Here is a 13682-nt window from a genome sequence, read left to right on the forward strand (position 1 = left end):
AAAAAATGGATCTGTATCAGAAAATCATGTTGTTGCGGATTGAGTGAACAGCATATTTTTCATACAGCAGGACTTGATATTGCAATTAATTAAACAATGGTGCATTAATTTGCCCGGGGAGTGAAGTTTTCTTCTGCCACTTATCGCTGATCTGTTCTTGAATGCTACCATCTCTCATCCTCTGCACAAAGTTCCTGGAAACCTTCAGCTCAAGCAAATCATATATATCTCCCACAATTCCAGTGCCTCTCATAGTGAAGTTTGAGATAACAATTGGTAGCTCGACTCTAGAGCGACACACCGTGCTATCAGTGATTTGTACAAACAGAAACAGCATCAAGTTTCTTACTCTATCAAACTTACTGATGGATTAGGTTTGCAGTTACTTTCCAAGACTGGCCTCTCTTCAATAAGAAGTAAGTTTGCCATGAACCATATTCTGCAGGTTCCTGCCGGTTCCTGCCGTATATATCAAGAATTTTATGTTTGTACACATTGGTTTTTCAAGACCACCATGTTAGATTTGAGTCTTACCAAGCATGTAGGTAAATGATTTTAAAAACTCTGAAAAAGCTAAGCCACTTATTCTCAATCCCGGTCACAAAACTTCGATTTTACTGCATAATTAAGGCTCCACTGCTATTGATCCTGAATTTTATTAATTAACTTTTTATTTGTTAGGGAAGGAAGTGCAGAGATATGGTTCTATCTATCTTTTCGTCTTAATAGCTATATGTAGCTTTGACGGTGATTCCTCAGGCTTGGAAGAGACTGACACTCTCTTGAAAGTGGAACAGACTAACACACTCTTAAAAGATGATCCAATCGAGGACCCATATCTTAAACAGCTGACCCTGTTTTATGAAAACCTGGTTTTATGGAGTCCAAGTTTGTTAATGAGTTTTGAAAAATTGGTTTATTTGTTTGGGTGACACCCAAAACCTGGACCTTCTTTATAAATAATCTAAGGGGAGTCGAGCTTTTCACTCTCTTTTACAAAACCAGGTTTTAGCAAAACTGAGTTTTCTTTAAACTCAATTTTGGTGGCACCCAAACACTCCCAAATCCTGGTTTTTGGGCGTCATCAAAAATCCCCTGAAATTAATTCTTGAATAATGTCATGTTAGATATCATCCAATCAAAGGTTAGCTTTTCCAGCTAAGGAACCGAAGGTAAGAATGGCGATTGAGACTGCTTTAGCATCCAGCAAAATTCGGACCACGACGCTTTTAATTCTTTTGTACGTTCAAGAAGATACACATCAGCTGGTGGTGAAAACGAACAAGACGATCTGCTATTTGGGCATTTGGATCATTAAGCAAAATCCATACATTTTCCAAATCAGACAGGGACTTGGTGTATTCAGAATTTACTAATCCCAACTATCTTGACTCAGTTGACCGACTTAATTTGCTCAGGCCGTCTGATCAGTTCTACTTTGTAATATTCAAATCCCAACTACCTTGACTCAGTTTACCGACTTAATTTGCTGAGGCCTTCTGATCAGCTCTACTTTGTCTGGGCACTTATTTATCAGATCCAATATCTGTTTTGGCACAGTAGTTCCACAGAACTTCTAGATTTAGCATTGCAGTTAATTAATGGAGCTCTTTAGTTGCGCATGGGATGTGCAACCAATTGCTGATTTACCTCACTTCTCTCTCTCACCCTGCCAAGTAGCCCATTCCTTCCAGTTAAAATGGCATAGAAACATTTAGTTCTTCACTTGCAAGCGTTCACCGCATGTATATATATATATATGCCAAGAATTACGTTCGCAACATGTGACATATATAGAGTTCTGCTCTCCAATCATGTGCCTCTAAAATTTCGTAGGTACCATATAATATAGTTGGCAAACCCATGACTAAGACTTGGATCGACAGATGACCGGGTCACTAGGCCAGCGAGTTGACTCGTCTACTTGGTCAAGTATTCAAATAACCGTAATGTAAATCACTGCAACTGAATAGAACAAGTTAGGGCGAGTCAAGGCCAAGCCAGGTCAAGTCAAGGGCGAGTGGGACTAACCTTGACTTGTGACCAGATTTATTGGCGATCCGAGCTGACTTGGGTGATTCTTGAGTCAGCCCAGCAAATTTGACAACTATGCAGATAAGAAACTTAATCACTTTTTGCACTTTCAGTATGTGTTTGATCAAGGCAAATGATTTCAATGGAACTAGATTGGTCAGAAATTTAGCAGAAAGGTGCCTCTTGGACAAGAATTAATGGAGACAGTTACCAAGTGGAAGGCACCAGCTCTAAGATAGGCTTGATGGCTTATTTATGGCAAGCTGTATTGTCAATAGTGGTTGGCAGCACATGGAAAGTAAGGAATAGGGTTCAGCATGGTGAAGCCCTCCCCTGACTGAGACGATTTGCTAAACACTTCTGAAAAGATGTAGAAGCCTTGTGATACATGCCTCTTCATAGCAAGTATGCTCATGGAAAGTGACAATTTGGATAGCAACAGGAATTGATGCAGATCACCAGATTACTCCTCCTAATTGGTCCGCTGCCATTCATGTAGCAGTTTTAATACATCAAGAAAGCTTTGACACATCCTACTGAATTTTTTTTTTTTTTTTTTTTGAGGAATTCTATTGTGTTCTGCTGCAGAAAGTTCTTTCATCTAACCAATTGTGATCCTGTTATTAATATTGTGTCTCTATTGCTTAAATCATCTTCAGACCGAGGCAGGGCTAACTTGGGACGCTCTTTCTAACAGTGTGATTGCTTCCTCTCATGTGTTGGTTCATCTGTACATTGTCATATTTTTGGCAATAAAAGATGGCGGCTTCCCCGGCAGGCTTTGCAGCGAAAGGCATATGATTACAATATTATATAATCCTGCTTATGTGAGGTGCTCAATGGCAAGCAAATTGTATCTGCCTTTGTATGTGCAAGTGTGTGTGGGTATCATTGGACTCCTTACTTCTTAGTTGACTCTCTCTCTCTCTCTGTGAATCAGGAGGAATAATAGCACAAGCTGAAGATTCGGTATGCCATGATGCCAGTTCAGTGGGAATATTTATAGTAGCAGTGATTGGGGAAGTTTCTTCCTCTGCTTATGTTATTGCACATATGAGTGTCTCAAAAACTACTGCAGGGCCCCATTGGCCCTATTTATACCAGTGAGGCTATATAAAAACGACTATTTGGTAATAGGAACATTTTCTTACTGTTTCATTAGTAAAATACTATTTTTATAATATTCCAAATCTGCCACAATCTTTAAAATTCATCAAACAATAACAAAATGCTAACGTTACCAAAAGGCTCTAGAGTCTTCAGGTATTGTACCTGCTTTCAGCTAACTTGATCATCCGCTGCTACACATCCTTGTTACTCTATAGTTGTTTTCTTCTTTAGCCTTTGTCTGTCTGCCATACAATGTAAGTAAAGGCAGTCCTCTGTGGATCTACGTACATATGCTCACAGTTTAGTAGAATAAAACATCAATGAAGTTTGTGTGACTACGGTTTGAAGAAATAGAACGTCCTGACATTCTAAGAACAAAAGAAAAAAATAAATAAAAGCAGCCTCCAGAAGAGCTTTTTTGCTTCCAAAGAAAATCAACGTTCTACCGATCTTGATATGGAGGGGCAGGCATTTGCGTCATCGGCGGTCCACAGAAAACATGGATTTTGCTAAATAATGCTGAACTTGATATGCGCATTTGGTTGTTTGCGAGCCGTGGATTGCTTGCTTCAGGAGAGGTCAGCCGGGCGAGAATAAAGTGGGACTACAGTCACCCGCATGCATAAGGTGGAGGGAAAATACAGTAGCGTTGTTCAGATAGGCCTTTATAAAACTTGCTGTATATCTTTACGTTTCGGTTGATATTCTCAAGCTTCTCCGAACTTGGCCGTTAAGCATGTTTAGAGCCTAGAGTCTGTCCTTGCTTCTGTTGAATGTAAGTTAAAAGCTTGGGGAGGCCCGCTACTTGCAGGGTTGCAGGGAGGAGAGAGAGAGAGAGAGAGAGATAGTCATCAGAGTTCAACACATGATTCTACATTATCTTCTGTAAAAGATCTATCCACAAAATGACTTCAAGAAGCTGCCAAACATCAACAGAATAGATTAATGTTGTCGCCACCCTAGTCCTCCACCAGGTTAGCAGGACGGTGTGCATGAACCATCGTCAAAAGTGCTCCAACTACAGGAATGACTCCTACCTGCTTGGTGCTCACCGACGATTGCGACGACCACCCTGCGAGGGCAATCTCAGAGTGGGGAATTTCAGAGGCAAAGACAGAATGACACAAGATTTTCTAAATCCACATCCCAATTCCATATAATATGGTTTGAGACTTGCCGGTGTCATCTTCAAATCTTTGGCAATATCAGATGGGTCACTATCAAATTCATCCACGAACAGAGTGAGAACCAGGATATAACTAATGAGTAGCTGAGATTTCTCTCTGGACAGCATACTTTTCTGTGCATCAGCAAACATCTTCATGAACTTTATAAGGATGATCCCTGGTATCGTGGATGATTCTTTATACTTCTCAGTGTTGGCTGTCACCAACTTATCAATAGAATGACTAGGTATACTCATAAACTTTAAAAGGCAAGTAATGTACGAGAGTATGCCAGCAAGCTTTTCCCGTTTTTCCAGGTCCTGATAAAAAGAAAAGGCAAAGAATTATTTTCACTTAGTACTTATGCATAAGAAATAAAAAAACTCATACAAATTATATTTTATGTTCTGGCCTTTTCTTTCTAATTCCTGAAATAGGGAAAACAAAAGCAAAGAGAATTTTTTTTTTCGCTTGGCACTTGTGGGTATAAACTCAACAAAAACTCCAACATTCTGCACCTGTACAAATTATATTCTATGCTCTCTGTCCATTATCTTCAACAGAAATGTGACGGGAAAAGACCGATTGAACATTAGCTACACATAAATAAAAAAGGGAAAATAAAAAAATTAAGCCTTAAAAATGGTGGACACTAGTAGCCAGTTCAGTCGACCACTGCAATGGTTCAGGGCAGTTAAGATGGCAATGATGACGGGAAAATTGATAAAATCAGAACAGAGGAGCAAGCTAGGTGGAAACCCTGGATCAAATCAAACCCTTGTCACCATGAGTTTGGACACTGAACTCTTCCATGATATTGTCCTACTAAGGCATGTAGTCAATGTTACCCAGGTTTTACCTCGCAAAGAGCAAACCCATTAAGCAGTCCAATCTTTGAAGGATTTATCAAAAAGTTAAAAGAAAAATAAATGTGCCGATGACACAAAGATGCAGGGAGTCGGAAGGGGTCAGTGGTAGAATGCTAAGGCCAAAGCTACAGGAGATTAGAAATAGACAAATAGTCAAATATGAGCCAACCAGCTAATGAGAAACTCATAATAGAGGCACCCCTCCATCCACCCAACACAATTTGCAGCGCTATCTAGATCTATGTTGTTAAGGTAAGGCCTTGCGTAGGCCTCACTTAGTCATGGACTAAGCGTAACTCCACGCCCGTCACCTAAGTCCACCACTTAGGCCACCGGATATGTGTAAGTGCGTAGCTAGCGCCAACACACTTAGTCCATGGGAAAGTGAAAAGTCACATTTCCTTTCAATTAAGTCTCTTAATTGGGTATGTACTATTATTTTTAGCCTCCGCTAACTTGGGAACCCCTTACAACGCAACCTCAACCCACACACGCACACTCAGCCCTAAGCCGAGATTAGGGTTCTCCTTCACAGAGGGCCACACACTCGATACTTGTGATAAAACCACAACAAAGGTCCTTCGACCTTATTTATAAGCACTGCTGTATTAGTTCATGGGGGATTTGATCCAATGCTATACCCAGTGCTTAACAATACTCCCACCTTGAAAAATACATTGCCCTCAAGGTGTAAAGGAAAAGACTGCTGACTGATAAGAGCCTTCCAGTGAAACAAGAACGCATTCCAGGCCTCTGTGTTTGCATTGAAAACCAATCACCTCACTTGGTGCATTTCTTTGTAAGCTCCTGCAGTAACCCCACAGCGCCCCACAGAACTGTAAAATCTCTGTTTCCCTTAAAGTGATTGTAGGCCCATCTGCCCAACAGATTAGGGCCTGCCGCCATGGGCGTTGATTTAGATCTCTTGATTGCTTCCCCTTCCTCTTTCCCTGGTGAGTAACCCCACCCTGCTTCATTGGCCACCTGTTTTTGGCGGGTGAAGGATGGTGACAACCTTATAAACAATGCATTGGCTGCAAATGCAAGGTGTGAACTATAAATCCCGTCTGAGTCAAATTCCAGTTCCCATGCCTTCAATAGAATAAAAAGACAGCAAACTGTAACAAAACCAGCACTATCTTGGCAATCCATACCAGGAAAAGGTGGATCTTGAGCAAGGATACAAATCAAGTAAGCAAGAACATATTCAGGATATATGTCATTGTTACTCCATCTGAGCCATTTCAAGACGCTTGATGATTCCGAACCTCTAGATGATAGTCTTCCATAAATTCAGTGAGGTCACAATTTTCTTGAAGATCGTCATGGCAAACACAAGCAGCCACTGCAAAAGCACAAGCATATTTTTCGAGTAAGGAGCATGACCTTAGGAACTTGATTATTTTGTTAATAAAACGATGCTGAACCAAATCTGAATAATCCCCACGCCCTTTGAATCACTACATGGAATAGTTGGGGTGAAACTTGAGCATCCCATTTTTTAGCCAGCTGAAGAACAGATACAGCTGCAGCTAACCTGAGATGAGCTTTGTTGTTCTCACTTGAATTAATGCCATCCGAAATTTTTCCCACCAGCATAAGCCTTAATAAAATACCAACTAGTAGCCCAAGCTTTGCCCTGAACAAGTTCCTTCTAATGGCAAAAATCTCGACAAGTGCCTGCCAACATATCCCTTCAATTTACAGTTGTAGGTACATGATAATCCCTCATCCAAGTGGCCAGGCCTATCTAAATTGGACATTCGGAAAATGGTTTGTATGATATGCTGTGTGATTTCTTCATCACAAGTTTCATACATTGAAACACGAGGTTGTGCAAGTGTGCCCAATGGTTGTAAAACAGTTGGTGCATTCATCCTAGCAAAAAGAAAGTCCACAAGTTTCTCAAACAGATCTGACAAAGCTGGTTCACGTGATGCATCTGTTAATGCAACAATCGCTGGAAGATAACACTCGCTCGTGAACAGGTTCCCTCCCAACACAGCTGCTCCAAGAATGGAAACATCAAAGGAAACGCAAGTGATATATGGCTGCCTGCTCTGGCCAAAATCTGCAGGCGCTTGTCTTCAAAAGGGCAAATTTCTTCCATCAACAGCTTAACAAAGCTCTCTTAAGAGCCTTTTTAGAATTGAAGGACAGATGTTGGCCACTGTCCACAAGAGATCTATGGCAGAAGCCACAAGTGCCTTGTTTTCTTGAGCCTTGTTGGAAAGATGGTTCAAAATGATAAAGTTGACATGCTCCGCTTTGAATAAGGTGTTTGAGCATTAGCACTGAGTATCCTCAAGAGATCATATTGTGGATGCCGATTTCCTATCCTCTTTAGCAGATCATCTCGGATGTTTGAGCAGCTTTGATATCCTTTTCCTCAGCTAGAGGGCATGGCAATGTCTTGAAAATGTTGTTATCCTTCATTCCATGCAGGTTTTGAAAATTCTCTTCCGCTTTCACAGGGTCAACAAGGGAGGTTGACATTTTCCTGAAACAAGCCAAAACCGCTTTGTGCATTGCATCAGAATGTCCATCCTTTCCTTTCTGCCTAAGAGCCCACCATCCTTGCATCTTTGTGACCTCAATTTCTGAGACAAGATAGATTCTAGTGCCTTTATATGTAGTGAGTTTAAGGAAGAGAAGAAAGATATCCAATGTCTGACTCTTTCTGCGACTGGAAGAGAAGAAAGATATCCAATGTCTGACTCTTTCCGCAACTGTAAGTGAAGCAAGAAATGAATTTTCAGCAAGTAAAAGTTCCATATTTTAAGGCTTAAAATCCTTGCTGTCCTTGGCATAACCAAGTCTTATTATGTTCAGAATTTGTTAAAAATTATCAACTGGTGTGATCTCCCCTTCAAAGCACCTATTGCAGTAATTCATATACAATTCCAGCAGCCTCTGCATCATATTTTTCCAGACTGAAAACTTTTTATCACAAAGCCTTTCTGCGGCATGCAATACTAACTCAGAGGGGATGCAACTTGAATGACGTTGTGCCAAATCACAATTTATATTCACAACTTGAAGTCTTGAACCTTGTTCATGTCCTTCACCCAAAGGGGTTTCCGTTGCTGCATTGCACACCTTCCCTTCTAGTATAAGGCCATAGCCAAAGCAACCTGGTGCTCTATCGGTAACTCATCTTTTGAAGGATCAGAGGAGCTGATCACTCTTATGCTTACACGAAGATGCCACAGAAACATCAGAAAACTTATGTGTACCTTGCCTTTTGAAAACTGGTGTGAGAAGAATGGTGTATTCCTGGGGTGACTAAACAAACATGTGTCATGCCCCCATAGCTTAAGTGGTGTTCACCCATGTCCACTGTTGCTCTCTTCAACATGAATCTACATGAATGAGCATCAAGGATTTCATCACCACCCTGTAAGAATGGGCCAATGCCTTTTTCATCAATATCAACAGTAAATTTCTAGCCATTCTCTTGTAGGTCCTCTTCACTTCCTGTAATCTCTGGCATCACAACCTTCTCACAAGGGAAACTATCATCGCTACCACAGAATTCGAGCTGATGGAAGGCCGACGCTAAATTTGCTGCTTGGTTTGCAGTACTGTCCCTATATGGCAACTTTGGAATGTTCCCAGTTCTGTCCTCCCTAGTATCTCGTATCTACTTTGTTCAGCAACTGTTCCAGCAAACCTCTAAAGACCTTTTGTTGGGTCATTATCGTCTTCAAGCTATGTCACACGGGTACTCCTCTAAAGACCTTTTGTTGGGTCATTCTCCATTGCAGTATCGGGTACAGTCAACGTACCTAGGATCATTTTTGTCCATTTTCAGACTCGGTCAACTTTGACCAAGTCCAAAGTTGTCCAATTTTAAGTTGAAAATTAAAAATCCTCTCCCTTTTCTTGTTTCCTTTTTCACTCTAAACTTTTCTTGTACATAGTTCCTCACAACTTTTCATTTAAAATCTTCCATACAATGTTTCGAAAATTCATTCCTTCTCTATAACTTGACTCTTCGATAATAGCGCGAGCCATAACCATAGCGATGTCAATATATCTTAAAAGCGTGACATGTTGCTCCTTCTAATATTGATGATGCGATGGAGAATCAAGAAAGTTGATATATTTGTATGTTAATTACATTCATCCTGTGTTCTGGATCATGATTTATGAATATGTTATCCATTTTGAAATTTTTTGACATATATATATATATCCGCGTGTGTGTCCGGCCGTACCCCCGCACCTAAATTTTTTGAAAATGGTCCATACCCGTACCCGCACCTGCACCCGTACCTATGTGACATAGTCTCCAAGCCCCTGTCCTTGGATTCTTAGGACCGTTCGATCTTCCCAAGGCTCTTTTCCATCATTTTCAGGCGATGGTTCATCATTTGGTGTTCTTCATCCGATTGCTTGCGACAGGATTCAAGAGCTGCAAAATCCTCACAAGTAGACATAGTGAAGAGGTGGTCTGTCTCGGTGAGAAAGACAACTGTCTCTGATACCATTGTTAGCCTCCGCTAACTTGGGAACCCCTTACAAGGCAACCCCAACCCCACCCGCACACACTCAGCCCTAATCCCAGATTAGGGTACACACTCAATACTTGTGATAAAACCTCAACTGAAGGTCCTTCAACCATATTTATAAGCACTACTGGATCAGTCCCATGGGGGATCCAATCCAATCTATGTCACATGGACACTTCATAAGTTCATTTTGCTAATGCACCAGCGTCGACGCAACGCAGGTGCAACCCAAATTCGCACCCAACCGCAGTCAAGGAAAGTCAGGTGCAGTCAGCTGCATCAACCATTTTTGTCATTTTTTGATGTGCACCTGACTCAACGGGAGTCGGGTGTGGTCAAACCGCGTCATGGACTTTTTTGTCTATTTTTTTATTTTTTATTTCTTTAAAAATGACTTAGGACACAATCGTGTCCCTTCCCATGGCAAAGCTTCTTCTTCCCACAATAGCCCTTCCCATCTTCTCCCTCTTGCATTGAGGCACCCCTCGGTGACCGACACCTCTGTTTAACATTTCCTCTTTAACCACGGCATGAGTCTCGACTGTGTATAATGGGGAATGGGTGGCCAGTGAGTAGAAGGGCTGAGGGGCTGGGGAGGAAGAAGGTTGATGCTCACGGCATTCATTGTCGCTTAGTCTCTCAAGTATTACAGATTACAGTATTACTTTATTAGTATTTTGATATTTTTGCTTTCATAGACAATTTTTGTCATATGTTTCTATATATATATATATATATATATATATATATATATATAGTCACAAATAACGTCTTAGAGTTTTAAACGGTGAGATTTTTCTCAGGTATAACACGGCAAGCTTGAAAAAACGGAAAAAAAAAAGAAAAATATGGTAAATTTTTAAAAATTAAAAATTGAAAAAAAATAAAATAAGTGAGAAACTAATAACACAAACATCAAAAGATAAATAGACCTGCAACAAATAAAAAATACAAAATGAAAAAAAAATGTTTGGCATTAAAAAAAACTGAAAAAAAATAAAAAAAAATGTTTTTTTCATTTTAATGTTTTTTTGAAAAACAAATTTTTTGTAAGTTTTAAACAGCCATTTAATTTATCATACTTTTTTGCATTTTTTTCAAAAAAAATATGTTTTCTATGACTATGATATATATTATAATAATAAATTAACAATAATAATAATTACCCTCGCAGCACCACCGCACCCAAATGATTTGAGATATGTCGTCCGGCATCCCACACCTATGTGACATAGAATCCAATCCTATACCTGGTGCCTAACAATTATGTACTTTATTTTGTATTGATTACGTATTTTTATGGATTGTTATGTTGATGATGTTGTATATATGTACATATTGTTAGCCACTTAGTTTGTTTTATAGTATTGTGATACCTCATACCTCTTATATGTATACATTAGTATGATTATGTTACGTACTTATATCATACAATTATATGAATTCTTAATTTGTTATACCTATTATAAACTTATATTTATATACTATTATGTTAAATTGTATTGTAATGTATTTTTTTATTCATGTTATATGTATTGTAATATGTGTTGTATGTATATACTATCATGTACAATCTATTATACCTGTTATATAGTATTGCATCAACCTATTATATGTATATATTATTAGCCTGTTATATTATACGTAGTATTGTGACACCTGTTATCTGTATACATTAGTATGGTTATGTGCATTGTTAAGGTTGTGTACTTGTATTTATATACTATTATGTACTGATAGTATATTTCATTATACTATGTCTTTCTTTAAATACAGATTGATTAAAGCCTTCCTGCAGATTTACATTCCTTCATTAAGAGATTAGATTTAGTTATATATATATATATATATATATATTAGATTACATTTAATAAGTAACGGTCTTCTATTGATTTGCATATTCAATGAAGTCAACAATTACTTTTTTATTGTTTAAGTTGGTTATGTTTGTTATATTACTACTCTCCACAATTCAAATATTAGTAATAGTTAATCAAAATAACTTGACATATTAACATAACTAGAAAAAATAAAAAGAAAAAAAGAATTGGTCGCCTTTTTTGCCTTAACAACATACATCTAGATTCAGCATAAATAAGGAGCTGAGATGATAAACATGTGTAATCAGACAAAGGCGAAAAAATACCATAATCTGCATGACTTTATGAACCCTGTTACAGACAAAAATAGGATATCCATTTCTGCCGAGAATTTCAGAAGCAGAACCACCATCTTCAGCCTCCAGCAGCTCTAAAATGTCATAAAGATGTTCCCACTCTGTTTCCAGAATAATCTTGTCCAATGGATAAACATTTTCTACTGACACGGCAGTAAGATCATAAGGTGGAATATTTCGTTCGATGGACGTGTTTGTATCATGCAAAACTTCTTGTCGTGTCTTTACATTTCCTTGAACATTAGCATCCTTAATTAAGTTCTCAGCTGCCTCTTTTAAATCAAGATTTTCTTCTTTTAGGCGCCTTGACTCCCGCCTGGTGACCTGTGGTAGTCAACAAAAGGTGTAGAAATTCACTTAATTTGGCTCCAAAAGAATAAAACACGTTAAACATGCAGCTAATGGCAAGATAGAGCATTCCAAGGAACTAGAATGCAAAATATATGGATGCTGTTAAACGTTTCAGTTTCAATTATCAAACGCCAAAATCTGAGCTAATGTCAGAAACGGGTACGCCTCATAGTCACACATGTCTAGGTGCTACAACAGATCCTATTATGTAGTTATGTGGTAGCTTGAATATACAGAAACGAGAGTGTCTCACAGGCACACAGATATAATAGCCCATTTTAGCAATTCTCAAATCCTATCACCTAGTGACATGGTAGCGTGCGCGCACACACACACACACACAAAAAGAGGAAAATTAAGGCAAGATAACTGAAAATGGAGGGAAAAGACTATGTACAAACCTGACTCTTTGATCGCTTTGTTCCAAAAGAAGATGTAAGAGCTCTCAGTTTATCGAGCCTATTCTCATCAGTGAGCTTCTCTTCCTCTACATCAACTGCCCCTGTGTGTACATACTGTAAACCCCTCACTCTCGGTTCCAACCTAAAGATCTGAAGAAGAATGCCATTAGAATCAAGTTCAACAGTGCGCAGAGCAGCAGTCTAACGAAGCAAACACCAGAGAGGCAGATAAATTGAAGAATTCGTATTAGGAAAGAAGAGGCATAGACCGCCGACCAGATAAAAATGTGACAGAAATTCCATAACATGCAATTTACAAGCGGCGACAGATGTAAACAGCACCACAATCCGAAGAACTATCACATATAACAGATGGTACAAAAGGAATACATTTGTTGCAAAAACCAAATTCCCATTCCTGAGAATCCCCAAGAAATGAAACAGATGATACATCCGTTTTTCGAATATATAAACAAATCAAGAAGTTTCGCTCTTAAAAAAACAAAAAGCACCTTGTTTCCGGCGATGGGGAGGATCTTAAGGGAACCGTTGTTCTTGTCGAGAACGCCGAGGGCGTAAGTGCAGGGCTGGAATAGGGCACCTTCACCGGAGTAGTTGGTGCCTACGAAATCAACGCCGGCATTGTCGTCGTTGATCACCAGCTGCAGACGTCCCTTCTTGAACTTGTCGGTGTTCCTGAAGGCCCTGACTCTCACCCCGTCATTCCCCTCGGACGAGGAACCGATGTCGAAGCCGGAAGGGAAGTAACCGACGAAGGGGGCGACAAGACCCTCCGCCTCAGGGACGACGTCCACCTTCACTTCCACGGTCTCCCGCTTCTTCCCCCTCCGGCTACTGCCCACGATGCCGCTGCTCCCCTGCGGCTCCATATTCTCTTCCTCCCTTTCTCCCCTCGACAGGAAAATCGAGCGGCTCTCTTCAGTACCACTCTTCCACCCTTCGACCTCCCCACGTATCGCGCGGTAGCAAGAAGAGAGAAACACAGCCAGAGAGAGAGCGCGCGCGCAACAATAGGCGGTGAGTTTAGGGTTAGTGAGCAG

The 13682-nt window shown here is 39.8% G+C and overlaps 1 protein-coding gene across 1 annotated transcript; it reads right to left on the reverse strand.

The window, feature by feature from the left end:
• Nucleotides 1-3995: 3995 nt before the first annotated feature.
• Nucleotides 3996-13681, reverse strand: LOC116248746 (uncharacterized). Its single transcript, XM_031621708.2, has 4 exons — nucleotides 13134-13681; nucleotides 12622-12771; nucleotides 11840-12193; nucleotides 3996-4630 (listed from the first exon to the last, which is right to left on the reverse strand). The coding sequence occupies exons 1-4, from the start codon at nucleotides 13509-13511 to the stop codon at nucleotides 4193-4195; spliced, it is 1320 nt and encodes a 439-aa protein (XP_031477568.1). The 5' UTR covers nucleotides 13512-13681; the 3' UTR covers nucleotides 3996-4192.
• Between the last annotated feature and the right edge of the window lies 1 nt (nucleotide 13682).

This window comes from Nymphaea colorata, chromosome 2, assembly GCF_008831285.2.
Source record: "Nymphaea colorata isolate Beijing-Zhang1983 chromosome 2, ASM883128v2, whole genome shotgun sequence".
NCBI lineage: Eukaryota > Viridiplantae > Streptophyta > Magnoliopsida > Nymphaeales > Nymphaeaceae > Nymphaea > Nymphaea colorata.

Excerpts from the sequence above, each read along its gene's own strand:
- LOC116248746 (XM_031621708.2), bottom strand. The coding sequence starts at position 13,511 with ATGGAGCCGCAGGGGAGCAGCGGCATCGTGGGCAGTAGCCGGAGGGGG. Across the intron at positions 12,772-13,133 it reads TCCCCATCGCCGGAAACAAG|ATCTTTAGGTTGGAACCGAG; the intron begins GTGCTTTTTGTT and ends ATTCTTCTTCAG. Across the intron at positions 12,194-12,621 it reads CAAAGCGATCAAAGAGTCAG|GTCACCAGGCGGGAGTCAAG; the intron begins GTTTGTACATAG and ends TGACTACCACAG.